This window comes from Mastacembelus armatus, chromosome 20, assembly GCF_900324485.2.
Source record: "Mastacembelus armatus chromosome 20, fMasArm1.2, whole genome shotgun sequence".
NCBI classification, from domain to species: Eukaryota; Metazoa; Chordata; class Actinopteri; order Synbranchiformes; family Mastacembelidae; genus Mastacembelus; species Mastacembelus armatus.
Window position 1 is genome coordinate 12,758,297 of NC_046652.1, and position 13,956 is coordinate 12,772,252.

Genomic DNA, 13,956 nt, shown 5'->3' on the forward strand with positions numbered 1-13,956 from the left:
CTTGATACTGTGTCAAAACATTTTGCTCAGTCCGACTCAAGCTACAATTGGACAAATCTGCTTGGATTAAACCCCTTTTCTCCACATCACTGGTGGTTTTGTTTCATTCTCCAGAGGCTCAGTTACATGATATATTCAATTATTTAGATTTGTATGATGTGTTTATGCACAATTATGATATAAAAAGCTCAAAACTGTATAATTTAATTTGTATTTCTACTTGACCAGAATAGGAAAAATTTAGAGACAAGACAAAGCAAGACAGTATGTGCAGTTTCCTAGATTGTCTATCCCTAATACACACTAGTTCTAGACGTCCTGTTTTGACATTTACTGATAGATATGTAACCCCCACTCTTATCAAGAGGGACTCAAAATGCATTATCACTGTAGTGTCATCACCAAGGACTCTTTATGCAGCGAAGTTGATGCAGATGGACCAGACTGCGACATGGCACCTCTTCACAACCACTAAACCACCTGTTCAATAAGAAGAACATTGGATGACTCGACTTTCCTATTGAATAGAAGGCTCATTATTTTATGCAGATGTCGATGGAGCTGCTTTCTCTACTCTCACCTCCTCCATTCATTTTAAAAATAACGGTTTCCTGTTTGTTGTTCAGTATTCTGATCACTTATTAAAATGAATATTGATTAATTGTGAGTTTATTAACTTTCAGCAACTATTGGGAACTGTTACCACACAATTGGCTAACACCAAAAAAATTAACACAAAAATGAATGAACTGTAAGTCCGTAAATATGTTTGGATGTACAGTAACAATTTACTGAACTCATGTTGTGATTTAGTTTTTCACATGGTGTCTTGTGATTTTCAGTAAATATAACACAAACAAATGTCCTTTAAGCTCCTATGTTGCATACACTGGGTTCAGATTTGGAGATGGTAGCAGATTATAATGTGAGCACTGAAATTATCATTTAAAATAGAATTAAACAGATAAGGCTTTGAAAAAGGGATTATCAGTGAGGTTAGCAGTAATTATTTGAGTGAAATTAAAATATTTCGATATGCTATCTGTTTGTTGTAGTAGTTTGTGGTGTTTCTTATTTGGTGCGGACTGTTGTATCTTCAGAGTAACCTTATAGAGTACCATAAAAGCCTATAGAACCGGAGGTTTAAGAAAAATTTAAATGAGCAGCTGTAAAAAGGCCCATTATGCAAATGTAAATGAAAAAAAAAAGAATTAATTTTTTGAAGACTTAACACTTACAAGACATTTCAGAGGGTACACTGACTTACAGTTTGAGTTACATCTCTGTCTTCTCTAAACTGGTGCAATAAAAGGTGCTTCCTCTCACTGATTTGTGAGGAGAAATAAGCTGTTCAGGAGGTAAATGGCAGCACTGCTACATATTAGCAACACATTCGCATATTAAGTGATTCCATTAATACCCTCCCTAACCTCCTAGTCCTTACATAAGAGCTGTGCACTTCTATGCTTCATGGTTAGAAAGTGGCTTTTCAAAGAAGCCCACAATTAACAGAATAAGTGCCAACCTACACACTTGTTGAGGGGGGAATATTTTTGTCCTCAAAACAGGCAGCTTGTTTTTAAGCCCCTGAAGAAAACTGGGGTGAGTCATCCCCTGAAAATAATCAGAATCACTTTGCCTATCATGAGCCTTCAGTCCAGGAGCTATGGTGTTCCTCATTTGGTTAAGAAAACCCAAAAGCAAACCAGGGCAAACACAGAGTGAATAGCAACAATGTCTGCTGCTGTCTGCCACAGCCTTGTCGGATTGTGCAAACGTATTTTAACTTATTTGGCAAAAGACTGAAAGCAATGGATTTGACCCTCTTCTGTTAAATATGCCCAAACATGATTTCACAGATTATGGAGGAGAAGTACAATAAAGATGGCCTGTCTTTTGCAAAGACACATTACATACCAAAATCCACAAGTTTGATCCCTCCTTGTGTTGTCAGCAGGATGTTGTTGCCTTTGACGTCACGGTGGATGGTCTTGTTGATGTGCAGGTGGTGGAGGCCCTATGAAAAAAGGGGGTTAACAGTTTTGTTTTTTTTTTCTGACAAGCACCTGCCTCCAAAATTATCCCATTGAAACTCATTTCACTGATTGCTCTGCCGAAACATGCAGTTCACCATTGTCTCTCCCCATGCACATTCAAAAGGCCAGACGTACCATAAGTGCCTCATGCAAGATGTAGGCAATAATGGCTTCATCCATTCTGTCCCCTCTTCTCAGCATGCCTTTTGCCAGATCTGTCACCGAGCCGCCATTGCAAAGCTGTAGCAGAAAACACACAACGGAAAGAGAACAATGGGCGAATGCTCAACACTGAGTCAGCACTTACTGTGTAGCTCCTCTTGTACAACATGTTAAAATATGGGGGAGCTTAGATGTGCAGAAACAACAGAGGATGAAAATGTTTTGATTGAAAGATTTCACAGTGAGAAAAGGGATGCTAAAAGTAGTTCTGTCAATCTTTAGTGGATTATCTTTCTGAGGCAGCTTGGTAGGAGATGAAATTCATGCTCATGGAGAGAATACAGATTTGGGGAGAATAGTCTAATCAACACTGTGATGACTGAGCAGGATACATAATAAAGCTATACAACATGTTAGAAACATTTATAGTCCAAAATTTCACACTGGGCATAAAGTTTAATCAGCCTGAAGAGTTTCTGTTTCTCAAAGAAAAAAAAAAAAAGCTTAATTTTTGTTTTTAGAGGTGTTTTCTTTTGATATACAGCATCTAGTTGTGGTCTGCACTGTTGATAGCAATTCCTCTTGGGAAATTATAGAAAATTACCCAGTGGATTGCTATGGCAACAATAATAACCCTTAATTTGGGCCTTTCTTAGGAAGATGCCAGAGGTGTGTGAAAAATAAAAAGCTCGAAAATGTCAATTATGTTGCTGGAAGCTGGATGTGAACAGAAATGGTGGATTCTGCATGTGAAAGCTGTTTTCAAACACACACCTCGTCACCTCGTAGTAAAAGATATCATCTACAGGCGCATTAGAAATATAGTCACATCTCTCTTTTCTCGTTGATTATCATTTGTGAATGTTTTGCACACATCACACACAACTCACGTCTTTAATCCTACTCACATCTAAAAAACGTGTTGTTCTAGACAGGAAACATCCACTTAATCTCTTTATGTATTAAACACGTTCTTTTAAACTAATTCCCTGCACTTGTAAACTAAAAGATTGGACGTGCAGTGGTGTATCGTTATTGAGGAAGCATCAATCTCCTGCAGTGATCATAGTGAAAATGATTAGACACAGTGACAAAGACAGACACAAAGACACAGTGCTATACACAAAACACAGTATGGGGCTTTTAATGCAACTTTTATTTTTATATGACAGTTAGGAAATTAGCATATTCACTTATTGGTCTGATTTTCAGTAAAAACTGTATGACTGTCTCTCAGATCCTAAGAAGAAAAGTACTGACTGGTAAATTAATAGCATACTAACACAGATATAATATTTGTGGTTGTGCGGCCAAATCTCCAAATGGGGACCCATTTTGCCTTCTCATTATAATTCCGCCCACAGGGCTTGATTGCCTATGCACACACTTTGCCAAAGTGTTTCTGTGCTACGTACTGCAGCTAATTGAGTGCACCGCAGGAAGCTATAAATTGGTTCATCCATTTAAAGTCTACAGTGAATACTTCTAAATCAGTAACAGAACACAGTGTTTAATTTATGTTAAAAAATGTTTGGTATTTTTTCGTTTTTTATATTTCATCAATATTTGATTTGATATATGATAGTTCCTTTTCATACATAGACACTTAATAAAAAAAGCCAGTAGTCAGCCATAGTCAGCTTTTTGACTCCCGTAATTTTTTTCTGTTTTTTTCTTTTTTGCCTTCGCAGTTGATTTGCATATTTTTGTATTTCCTCTCTGTGCAGTTCTTTTATGTCTTTTTGTAGTTTTATGTTCTTGTAGTTGCTTTGTTTACTTCATTGTACTTTGTATGAAGCTCCTAAATGTTTATAGTTAAATAAATAAATAGGATATCAAGGTAAGAAGGTAAATAATTTTGCTTCGATTTTGCAGCCAGCACCATCCTGCAGCCAATGCTATAACTGGTCCTTGCCTCAAATTATGCGTATTTATTCCAATAATCAGTTTTTTTTTTTCATAATGTCTTATTTATTTATTTAGTTAATTGTCAACATTTTGTAAATTCTAAATTTTTGTCTGTAGACGTTTGATGTAGAAACTCTGGGCATCAATAATCCTTCCATGCACTAGATGACCTTGACTAAGTGTTGGCATAAGTTTTCAATGCTGTGCGTGCTGTCTACTTTCTACCTCCCTATCAGTCTACCTATCCATCAGGAGCCCAAAGGGCTGTTGGAGGATGGATTGCATGTATCTCAGCTGCCACACAGGGAGCTTAATCACTGCTTCGCTCTTCCGTCAAACTGCAGTTAAGCAGAGAATACTTTCACAAGCAGCACAGTGCTCTGACAATGAGCTGTGCCTGACGTCAGTCCACATCACTGCTGCCATATCACCTGTCATCATTAAATTACACAGGGCAGACAGACAAAAATCCATATTAATGAGAGGTCCGGTGCCCTAGATTTAGCTGGACTAAACATTGCCACTCTCACCAGAGACACACATTCAGAAAACATGCTCAACATGAACATTAATTATTTGAGATGTGGTGAAGACTAAAACCTCTGCGGGGTGGAGATGTATTAAAGCTGTATCAGTCAGTTGGGTCTATTATAAAAAAGAAAGTAGTAGCGCGCACGTGAGTTTTCACAGAAGTATCAATTTTCAAAGAATAAACTGAATGCATTGAATATTGAGTGGGATATTCTCCATTACAAATGAGATCAGGTGCTTGTTTAGTGATGCAAATGAAAGTAGTCGATGAAAGACGAGTAAAAGTAGCGGATGAAACAAATGTTAAGATGAAACGCACAGGACTGACCCACACGTGATGTAAACCACACAGGTGCTAACTTTTTACTCAGCTATCTTTGATGTACATTTCCTTGCAAATATTAATCTACATTAAATATTTATTTACTGTCAGGTTATTGGAAATTGCATCATGTCTGCAACTCTGAAAAAGTGTGTGACCCATGTGTGTGCGACATACTGGATTGTGTCCAGAGAAAGGCACTGCCATTGTTACTGTAGCCTTATCGTTTTCATGGGCATAATAGTGGGGGTGTCTGCTTTCTGGCACAGTTTAGTGAAAAGTTGAAACAAGGAATACCATTTCAAATCTCATTGTCTACTAATGACTGCAGAAGGCAGGGCATGTCAGAACAGAAACTAAATACAGGATAAATACAGGCATCAGCAATTTCCATCCATCCATCCATTATCCATACTCTGTTATTCCTAACCAGGGTCCCAGGGATCAGCTGGAGCCTATCCCAGCTCTCTTTGGGTGAAAGGCAGGGGTCCACCCTGGACAGGTCACCAGTCCATCACAGGGCCACATAGAGACAAACAACCTCACACACTCACACTCACTCCTATGGGCAATTTAGAGTCACCAATCAACCTGACATACATGTTTTTGGACTGTGGGAGGAAACCAGAGTACCTGGAGAAAACCCACACAAGCACAGGGAGAACATGAAGACTCCACACAGAAAGGCCCCTGATGGGTTTCTAACCAGGAACCTTCTTGCTGTGAGGCAACAATGCTAACCAAACTTATAAGTCATCATTATCATCTAAACACTGGTTTAGATGATACTTATGTAAATATAAAACCTTACCAAAAATGGTTTGGATTACTAAGCACTACAGCATACAGTGGGTGTACCTGGAAACATCAGTCAAACATGTTAAAAATGGCAAACTGTTTAACCTCCTACAACCTGGCGTCCACACATATGGACATGACATTTTTGGTTGTCTGCAGCATAATACTTAATTCTGTCTAACTGAAACCTGCTATACACAAATATGGGTCAACTGTTCCCACAGACAAAAAGGACATTCCTAGTTTGGTGTAGTAGTTTTGGAGTGTTACAATAAAGCAAAAACAAAAGCAATAACAAAACATAAGCAGATTGTCAAGGTTTTTGGATATGTTGCATGTTTTGTTTTTCCCTATCCATGTTCAGAAGTTGTATATTATAGTTATATATGCAACAGTGACAATGAGAAATGTTGAAAACAGTGTTCAGGCTGGAAATAAGAGATTTGCACTTTGTTGCACAATAGTGTCTTGATTGTGTTCTGAGGAAACCCAGACTGAGTGTTCCCATATCTTTTTTTGAAGAAGTGCTTCATGTTCAAAGATGATGTCTGATTATTATGTTTATTGGTTCCACCTAACCCCAAATAGCTAGAAGTCTAAAATGCAAACCAAACCAAAGATCAGGTCTTAGGAGGTTAAAGGAAAATAAAAGCACAGAAGGAAACATAAGCAACCATAGAAATGGCTGATGTATAAAAATGTGTTTTAAGAAGTGTTGACGCAGCAATTCCACCAAACTTCACTGAGGCTGTTCCAAATACAAGGGGCATGATCAATCAGGAACAATTGGAAACGTTGTTTGTGAAGTGAACAGGCCTGGACTTCTTGAAGGGTATAGTTAAGAGACAGCCCTCTCATTCATTTAAAAGTAATATGTAAAATTTAAAAATCACTCCTAAAACTAACCAGTGACCAGTGCACTGATACTAAAATAGCTGTGATGTGCATGTGTCTCTTAACACCTGTTAAAATCCTGGCAGCTAGGTTCTGCACTAATTGCAGACAAACAGCCAAAGTTGATAAATATCAGGTTACAGTTGGTCTCCACAGGGTATCTCTGTTACACTGATGCAAATATTAGACAGTTCCAAAAACCTTCACAACATGCAGAGTCAAAACTTAAAATCTATCTTGGAGATCAACAAGGTGTTTCTGTCCTTTAATAGTGATCTCTTTACAAATAATCTGGTTAAAAAAAAAACTGATGATGTTGGAGGTGTGACAACACGAAACATTTAATCATGAAAGCAAACTTAAAATGTATTATGGGCACAGAACAATGTAATTGTAATTTAGCATCATAGAAAATTTTAGTTAAATCTTAAAGGTTGGCCTTAACAGGGTTTTAGGTGAAACATAGGAGCTCACAATTTAAATGCACATCCAAATCAGATTTTTATTTATAATTAGAGAATAAAAGTCGCTCAATCACCGGTATCTTTGAAGTATTTTTTGCTCTCCAGGAGCAAAATTAGGCTGTCAAACATGAAAGCTTCCCATCTCTGTCCACATCCGCCGTCATAAAGGAGCACTCTATAGAGGCAAAGCCAAAAGCTTGCGGACCTCAATGAGGAGCTAACAAAGTAGAGGATGCAATTTGTATGAATGCTGCTCATAATGAGCAGCACAGAGCAGAGAAAAGCCCCACTCAGCAGAGCTAAAGGATGGAAAATTGCAGTTTAGAAAAGAGGGACAGTAACCATGGTGAATGACCAACTCACTCCCCACTTTCCTGTCTCTTCCCAGCTAAACCCCCATGTGCTTCAGAGCACACACACACACACACACACACGCACATGCACACACACACACTCACTCAGAGCCACAAAGCCACTTGCTAAACTGTCAGGCTGTGATTTCACCATCAGGATTAGCCTCCAGATTTGGACTGCTAGCTGCAGATTTTTGCAAGGGAAATTTTGAAATGAAAAACCACAGAGGACACAGGAAATAAACAAAGTAGCAAACTAAGTGAGCTACTCGAGCACCAGATTTGTGGTTTTACTACTACAAAAATTGAGTCCTAATAAAAGCAACATGATACCAACCTAACAATCGCAATACAAAACTAGAACAGAAAATTCTTATCAAAAAAAAAAAGGTCTTTGTTATTGCTACATGACCACATGGACCACATAGCATTATTTAGCATCATGGACTGTACTTGATATCCAAGCAAAGTAATTGCAGGGTCTGCTACCAAGGTCAGGGGGGAGGACAGTGATGAAAAGGGAAAGAAACAGAAGATGGAGAGGTGAAAACAATCTACTGGATTAGCATAACACTGCTCCTGTTGATGCAAAGCTCATTGAGCTTGAATTACAGAAATATGGGCACTGTGTTCTAGCACTACTGTGCCTGATAATGAGGAAAGAGCAGTGCAGCCAGCACAATGTGGACTTGAGTTGGTAGAGATGGGCATTATTTTCTTTTCAGTGTTTCTAGATCATAAAGAGAGCATGTAGCTGCATGCATAACCCACTGAAGGTTTAAACATTCCAATTAATTAAAATGCCAATAAAAAATGTTATTAAAACTAAATTAGGCTACATACTGGAATTGAGTGATTACCAGAAAGACTTCCTTTTATATCCTTTTAAAATGATTTTCTTGAGCTGGTTCTTCATCATCATGATATTTTTCATGGCATCTAACGGAGGGTTTTGAAAGGGTAGGTGGAATATGGACCTCAATGTTTGTTTATCGGTTTATGTTGTATTTCTTGTTTTGTTTTTTTGGTTTTATTTCCTAATTGTTCAAAATTAATGTATGTACTGCCTTTTCATTTTGTATAGTAGGCGATCGACAGAAAAATGTATGAACATATGTTGTATATATGTTGGTGAAGATGGAATTACCTTCGATGTAAAGATGGACAATGTATCAGAAAGTGGTAGCAAAATGTGTCACAAAAGCAAGATGTTAATCTATTTAGTAGTTATTGAGCAGTCAATTTTCATTTTGAATGAATGATGATCTGCTGGTGTTGCTAAATGAAAAGACAGTTATGTTTTACTTCTGTTGACCATGATTTTAATTTTTAAATTCTGTATTTTGTGGTAATCATGGGGTAGTGGGAATCTTTTGTGATGTTTTTTTTTTCTCTTAAAACAAGAAAATGTCCTACCTTAACCTTTAAGAAAAATCTGGGGATTACAATGGTCAATAAAACTCTTTATCTGGGGACCATGAAAATTTCCTAGCAGTCCACCCAATATTCGTGACATTTTTTGACTAAAATTGCCGTAGCTATTTAGTTATCTCACTATCGTGACTGAAAGTGTTACATTACATTTTTTATAAACACATCAAGAACCCCATGGGCCACAGCTTTGACACTGTGTTCTAGCACTGTGTTCTCTTCACTACTTCCTGCATTTGCTCTCATGAAACTACATCAAATTTGCTGAGCATGTTTACCAGACATCCCCAGGTTTGTACTGTTCTCTATCAAAGCAGGAACACAAATTACATGGTCAGAAGCTCAAAGGTAAAGAAAACAGATATCCACCACTGGGTTTACCCCACAAATTCTGAGGTTGACCTCTATTACATATTTGTCTGGAATCTGACATTTCAAAAGGCTACAAGAGGCAAGATATTTTTAGATGTAAAGAAAGCAACATAGCACCAAGGTCCCCTTGAGCCTTCACATAAAATATCAGAAATTCACAGCTGCATCAAGCCATGCCCATACATCAGCAGGTGCAAGAGAGCAGAATAAATGCTATGGTTTTTCCCAAAATCATGCCATTTTACATTCGGCCGCCAATCCAAGTGCACAACCAGCGTTAAAAAAACATGCTCTATCCAGATCCTAACATCACAAATTAGCTGCAAATAAGAGATTTTGGCCTGTGTTCGAACCTGCCAGGTGTATAAACAAATTCATTAAGACAGCGCCTGTAAACAGAAATCCCTACTCTGCTGCTCTCAGCACAGAAACAAAACCCCACTTGCAACAAGCCCATGATGCTAAATGTTCTGTGACCAAATCCCCCAGGTGGCCTATAAGTAAACTCCTAGACTCTCTCTGGTGGTTTAAACTGTTGCGTAATACCTGGCCAGATTTGGTCACTGTTGCATACACTCAACAAGGCATTCTGTGTGAAGTACAACTGCACCATTAATCTGCACTTACCCACTCGCTGTCTTCACAGTACAGCCATAGTATCAAGAGAAATACTATTTAATTCTTTAGTCAAATACATAGGTTGTGGCAAGCACACAGTGGGTTTTTCAATTCAAATGCGATTAGCGTCCTACCTCCAGTACTAGCCACAGCTGATCCCCACATTTCACATCCTTCTTGTAGTACATGCCATAGAATTTCACAACATTGGGGTGGTCAGAAAGAGCTTTGAGGATGTTGTACTCTGCTTCAATCTCCTCATCAATATCCTGCAAAGAAAGAGCACAGATTGGTTTAGATTACACATTCAATGACACATTCCCTCACATACAATGCCATGTTTGCCAATCATGTTTCCTTTATTTGAAGTTCTATACCAAAGGATATAAAAAGAATGTATATGCCATATGAGCTAACAATAGCAATACATGCTATCTTGACTAAACATGATAATCACTGTTCCAGGCCAAAACTCAGAAACGGCACGGCAACAGACAGCATAAAAGTCGGCTCCCCTGGAGCGGATCCCATCCGAAAGTTGTATGTCCAGATATTTCACCAAAGATCGTCAGATAAATTTGAATAGTCTAACAGTTTTTATATCTAATAAAAGCTTAAAGTCTCACGATTCAAATGGTATAAAGCAATTTAAGATTGAATAATCACAGCGACTACAGTTTCTTAATATTTAACAACAGTACAAATACAGTACAGTACGCTGGTTCTTACCTTTCTGTCGTGATACTTCATACGTGTACTCAAACATGGAGGGTCACATATCGTTTTATTCGTTAGAATCCATAGAACAAAGTGCACCCATGTTTTAGTCCAAAGACCTATTATTATACAGTAAATCCATAAAACCATCGTCCTCCTCATAAAAGGCTGTAATCCGGTTCGTTTTACGGTTGATTTCGCCGTTTATTCAATAAAGTTTGACATAGCAAGCTTCTGTGAACCACATGAGGCCTCAACCGACCCTTTACATTTCAGTGTAAGAAGAGGGTACAAACTAATCTGTTTCATTACTTGCTGAGTAATGTTCGGTAACTGAAAATCTTGATCCTTTTTGCTCAAAAAGATGAATTAGGCATGCACCAGCTCTCTCTCTGTGAAATAAAAGTGTTCTTTGCTTTAGGCTAAATTTTACCTGAGACTCATGCCATGGTGCCAAATCTGATATTCAATCAATGCTAAATCCCTGCATTCAAAAAAGAGTAAATAAATTATCTGCCATGATATGTCCCACTGATGATGAAAGCAGCAATTTGAAGAATAAGAAGCAAATTGCTAAGACATTTAGCTGATGGTTGCAGATGGAGGAATATTTAGAGGAAATGTGTTTGCTACATATCATGTGTCAGGAAAGCAGAACTGCATGATGTCTAACTTGCCAAAATATGAAATAATGAGTCAGTCAGTATACTGATGAATCAATTCAGATTTACAGAAGATCTTCAATCATACTGTTTACACCACAGACTACATATAAAATTAGGCAACATCTGATCACTTTCCCCCATGATGCAAAACCAAAGCAGAAATATCATGAATCTACAGGCAGTCATGTTGCTATTGTGGTGCATTTTGCAGCCAGATTCTGCAGAATCTAGTTCCAGGCAAACTATCAAAGGCCATAAATCGTTAGAAAAACACCTGTTTTTCGTAACAAAAATCAGAAACATTACCAGAGATCAGTGTGATAATATATGCCTGAAATGTTGGAAATCAGCTTAGGAAAAAAACTGTTTCATTTATACCTTGAATTTTTAGTTTGGCTCATTTCTCACCCCACTGAGGTGACAAGGTTTATAACCATTCTGCATCCTTTCACCAGCAACACACCACACCACAATACAAATATTAACCTGAATCCAAGAAAACAAATCATTTGTATCATTGTATCATTTGTGCAAATCCTAACATTTAACATTTTCTTTCAACCTATAAGCCTATAAGCTGTTCTACTAAGAGGGATAAAAACCTTTTAAAAAAATATTGTCAAGAACCTTTAAATAATTATTCTTGAATGAAATAGTCCAGTGTATAAAAGTCACCCATCCATCCATCTGCTGGAGCCTCTCCCAGCTCTCTTTGGGTGAAAGGCAGGGGTCCACCCTGGACAGGTCACCAGTCCATCACAGGGCCACATAGAGACCAACAACCTCACACACTCACACTCACTCCTATGGGCAATTTAGAGTCACCAATCAACCTGACATACATGTTTTTGGACTGTGGGAGGAAACCAGAGTACCTGGAGAAAACTAAAAGTCAACTATTCATGTTTTATATTTTTCACATGTGAATATGTATATCCATCTTTTTTAAATACAAATTGGAAGAAAGACACAGTGGATGATTAGGTAGAGCAATATGAATAAAATAATGAAAGCAAATGAAAAACTGGTTGCTCTGTTCTGTGTTGGTGTCCTGAATCTATAAAATACATGTATTATATATGTGACAGATGTAGTGCCAGAAACAGATTCTCTCTGTGACTCCACCAAGATCACTAACACAGCACAAGCAGAGAGCTGCTTTAACAACCACTACAACATGTATACAGCACAGAGTGAGGATATTATCTAAAAAGTAAAGGCATGTAAACTTCAGACCAGGCCAAGGCTAAAAGAAAGATTTGGGACTGAAGTAAATGAACTGTATGCAACCTTGACAACTGTGTTTTATCTAAAGATTTTATCTGCACTCATTCTCCTTTAATTTTACTTCAAGTTCATTTTTTACTAGTTGCTGTTTCCTGTTTTGATTTTTGCCTATGTACTTTTAACTTGTCTTTTATTTCTGTAAAGCACTTTGCATTACTCAGTGTATGAAATGTGTTATATAAGTAAACTTGCCTTGCCTGTGCAGATCAACATTTGTCTTAATTTATTGTTGGATATTTCAGATAAGGAAGTCAACTTACATGGATGGGATCCAGTATCTTCACAGCTGCTTTACTTCCATCAGCTTTGTTGAGCACCTTATAGACTTTTCCATATGTTCCTTTCCCAATTGTCTCAATGATTTCCCAGGTGTCAGTGGGATCTGGAAAGTTGTCAAAGACAATCGATTTCCCTGATTGTGGAAACATATTCAGGAGAGATCTCCTGTGGCAGAAACACAGACGGGTCAATGTTAGAAAATAAAGTGGCAGCTTGGAAAGAGTATTATAGTATATAGTATTATAAACTGCATCAGATGCAGGCTGCTGTGCTAAAATTGTTATTAATCCATGAAAGCACTTAATGAATATATTAGTTAAGAGCTCAGCTGAGGGTAAATTAAAGCTCTGTGCAAGAACTTTCTTTTGATTCAAAATGTAATACTCATTTAAAATTTAACTATGCTGATTACACTATACATATGTCTGTCTGTGAGTGATTTATACAAAATTCCTGTGTGGCAACCAATATTCAGCACAGTCCTTAAAACACTGGCTATATAATTATTTTAAGGACTGATGTTGTCTGCAATCATATTGTATTTAACACACCTTAGCTAAGGTAAGAGTACTGAGCAGTTACACTGTAATCTCAGTGACTGCTGCATTCAGATATCAACTACTTACAATGATGGCAACTCATGCTTATCTATTTGTTCATTAAACAGGAATTTCTAGTCAATAAATGTTAAGCTGGTATTTGTTACTCATAATATTTCACCTTTTCAAAAATAATATCTCAAAACAAATTAAAAGCATTTCGTACTTCACTTAGTTTTGTTTATGCCTGGACTATATGGGTTTATTCTACTTTCTGTCACAAACCGAAAAAAACAGCATCTTGCTTTCAAAAGCTGATATGAGTTGCCCTATGTCATTTCCCTTTTTGCATTGTTGATGCAACATTTAGCAATGCATATAAAATAACATAAACTCTAGGATATACACTAAATACAATAAGTGCTGCACAGATATATGAAAATTCTAATAATAATAATAACAGACAATTAAAATCCTTTAAGGAAAACACTTTACACTTCCCATGAACGTTTAAAGGCACAGGTGACTGTTTCTGTTTAGACAGTTGTGCATTAAAAACTGTGGAAGAATCCACACAAAA

At 37.4% G+C, this 13,956-nt stretch overlaps 1 protein-coding gene across 1 annotated transcript in view; it reads right to left on the minus strand.

The window, feature by feature from the left end:
* Positions 1-12,986, minus strand: part of myo3a (myosin IIIA) — a 49,411-nt gene extending 36,425 nt beyond the window's left edge. Inside the window, exons 1-4 of the mRNA XM_026292287.1 lie at positions 12,819-12,986; positions 10,024-10,158; positions 2,172-2,276; positions 1,918-2,017 (exon numbers count right to left, since the gene is read on the minus strand). Of these exons, the coding sequence (XP_026148072.1) occupies positions 1,918-2,017; positions 2,172-2,276; positions 10,024-10,158; positions 12,819-12,986 (508 nt within the window). The remainder of the gene's footprint in view (positions 1-1,917; positions 2,018-2,171; positions 2,277-10,023; positions 10,159-12,818) is intronic.
* Between the last annotated feature and the right edge of the window lie 970 nt (positions 12,987-13,956).